General features: G+C 66.8%; 1 protein-coding gene across 1 annotated transcript in view; it reads right to left on the minus strand.

The window, feature by feature from the left end:
* Positions 1-385: 385 nt before the first annotated feature.
* The window catches only part of EMIHUDRAFT_228614 (hypothetical protein), a gene marked incomplete at both ends in the record, with an annotated part of 3,580 nt that continues 2,606 nt past the window's right edge, over positions 386-1,359 (minus strand). Inside the window, 4 exons of the mRNA XM_005786813.1 lie at positions 386-589; positions 687-715; positions 788-886; positions 1,247-1,280. Of these exons, the coding sequence (XP_005786870.1) occupies positions 386-589; positions 687-715; positions 788-886; positions 1,247-1,280 (366 nt within the window). The remainder of the gene's footprint in view (positions 590-686; positions 716-787; positions 887-1,246; positions 1,281-1,359) is intronic.

The raw sequence follows: 1,359 nt of genomic DNA on the forward strand, positions 1-1,359 counted from the left end.
GGGGGGGGGGGGGGGGGGTCGGGTCGGGGCGGGGGGTCGGGTCGGGGCGGGGACTCTGCTTCTCTGGGCGACCGTGCTCCGTGGGCGGTCGCGGGTCGGAGATTTTTACCGGAGAATGATTTAGCGTGCAGCTCTACGAGACTATGTCTGATCTTGTACGTAACGTAAGCGCGCGATTCTACATCAAATTAGTACCCGCAGGCTCCACACCGATCACCGCTCAGCGCTCTACCGCTCTAGGTCTACGACTGTAGCACTGCTCTGGCACTGGCTGCCTGCGTCGAAGTTGAGCGTGCAGGTGATGATTAGTTTGGCGCGTCTCACGGCCCAGCCGCCCTGGGGCCCTCTCACGCCACCGGCGCAGCGGACCGGCCTCGGGCGTCACTCAGCCATCCATCCTCCAGTTGATGAGCTGCGCCGCGCGGAAGGGCACCACCTCCTCGTTGCCGAGGGGGAGGGAGTGGGCCATCTTCCACGTCTCTCGGCGCAGCGTCACCACCTCGTCGTTGGCGGGCACGCCGTAGAAGGCGGGGCCGTGCAGCGAGCAGAAGGCCTCGAGGTGCTCGAGGGCACCCGCCTCCTCGAACGCCTACTCTCGCGCAATCTCGCGCAATCTCGCGCAATCTCGGGCACTCTGAGGTAGTCTCTCGGGTGCTCTCGGGCACTCTCGGGGTACTCTCGGGCACTCTCGGCGGCAACTGGTCCGCGTACACGCCTCCGCATACAGCTCGAGAGCCTACAGGGAAGGTTCCGGGAAGCCTCCGGGACGGCGGGAGCAAGCGACCACCCCCGCGCCGCAGCTCGAGCGCCGCGTTGGCGTTGAAGATGCCCGCGCATCCGCACCCCGTCTCCTTGCGGCCGATCGCGTGCGGCGCAGAGTCCGTGCCTAGTCGAGATATGGGGAGATGTGGGGAGATATGGGGAGATGTGGGGAGATCGCGTGCGGCGCAGAGTCGGTGCCGAGGAAGAGGCGCGGGCACCCTGTCCGCAGGGCGTCGAGCAGCGCTCGCCGGTCCTGTACCGGGGGGTGGGAGGGTGGGTTCGGGTACCGTGGGGTAGGGTAGGGTGGGTTCGGGTACCGTGGGGTAGGGTAGGGTGGGTTCGGGTACCGTGGGGTAGGGTAGGGTGGGTTCGGGTACCGTGGGGTAGGGTAAGGTGGGTTCGGGTACCGTGGGGTAGGGGACCGTGGCGTCAATGTGTGGTGCCAGCCGTCTATGGCTTGCACGGGACGCGCCGCTTGTCCGACTAGCTCTCTTTTTGCTTGCGAACGCCAGTGAGCCCTGCTGGTGGTACCGTGAGTCTGGGGTGGGGGTTGTGAGTGTCGTTGCATGCTCCGGGCTGAAGGGTGGGGGGGGGGGG

This window comes from Emiliania huxleyi (genome assembly GCF_000372725.1).
Source record: "Emiliania huxleyi CCMP1516 chromosome Unknown EMIHUscaffold_149, whole genome shotgun sequence".
Taxonomy (NCBI): Eukaryota; Haptophyta; order Isochrysidales; family Noelaerhabdaceae; genus Emiliania; species Emiliania huxleyi.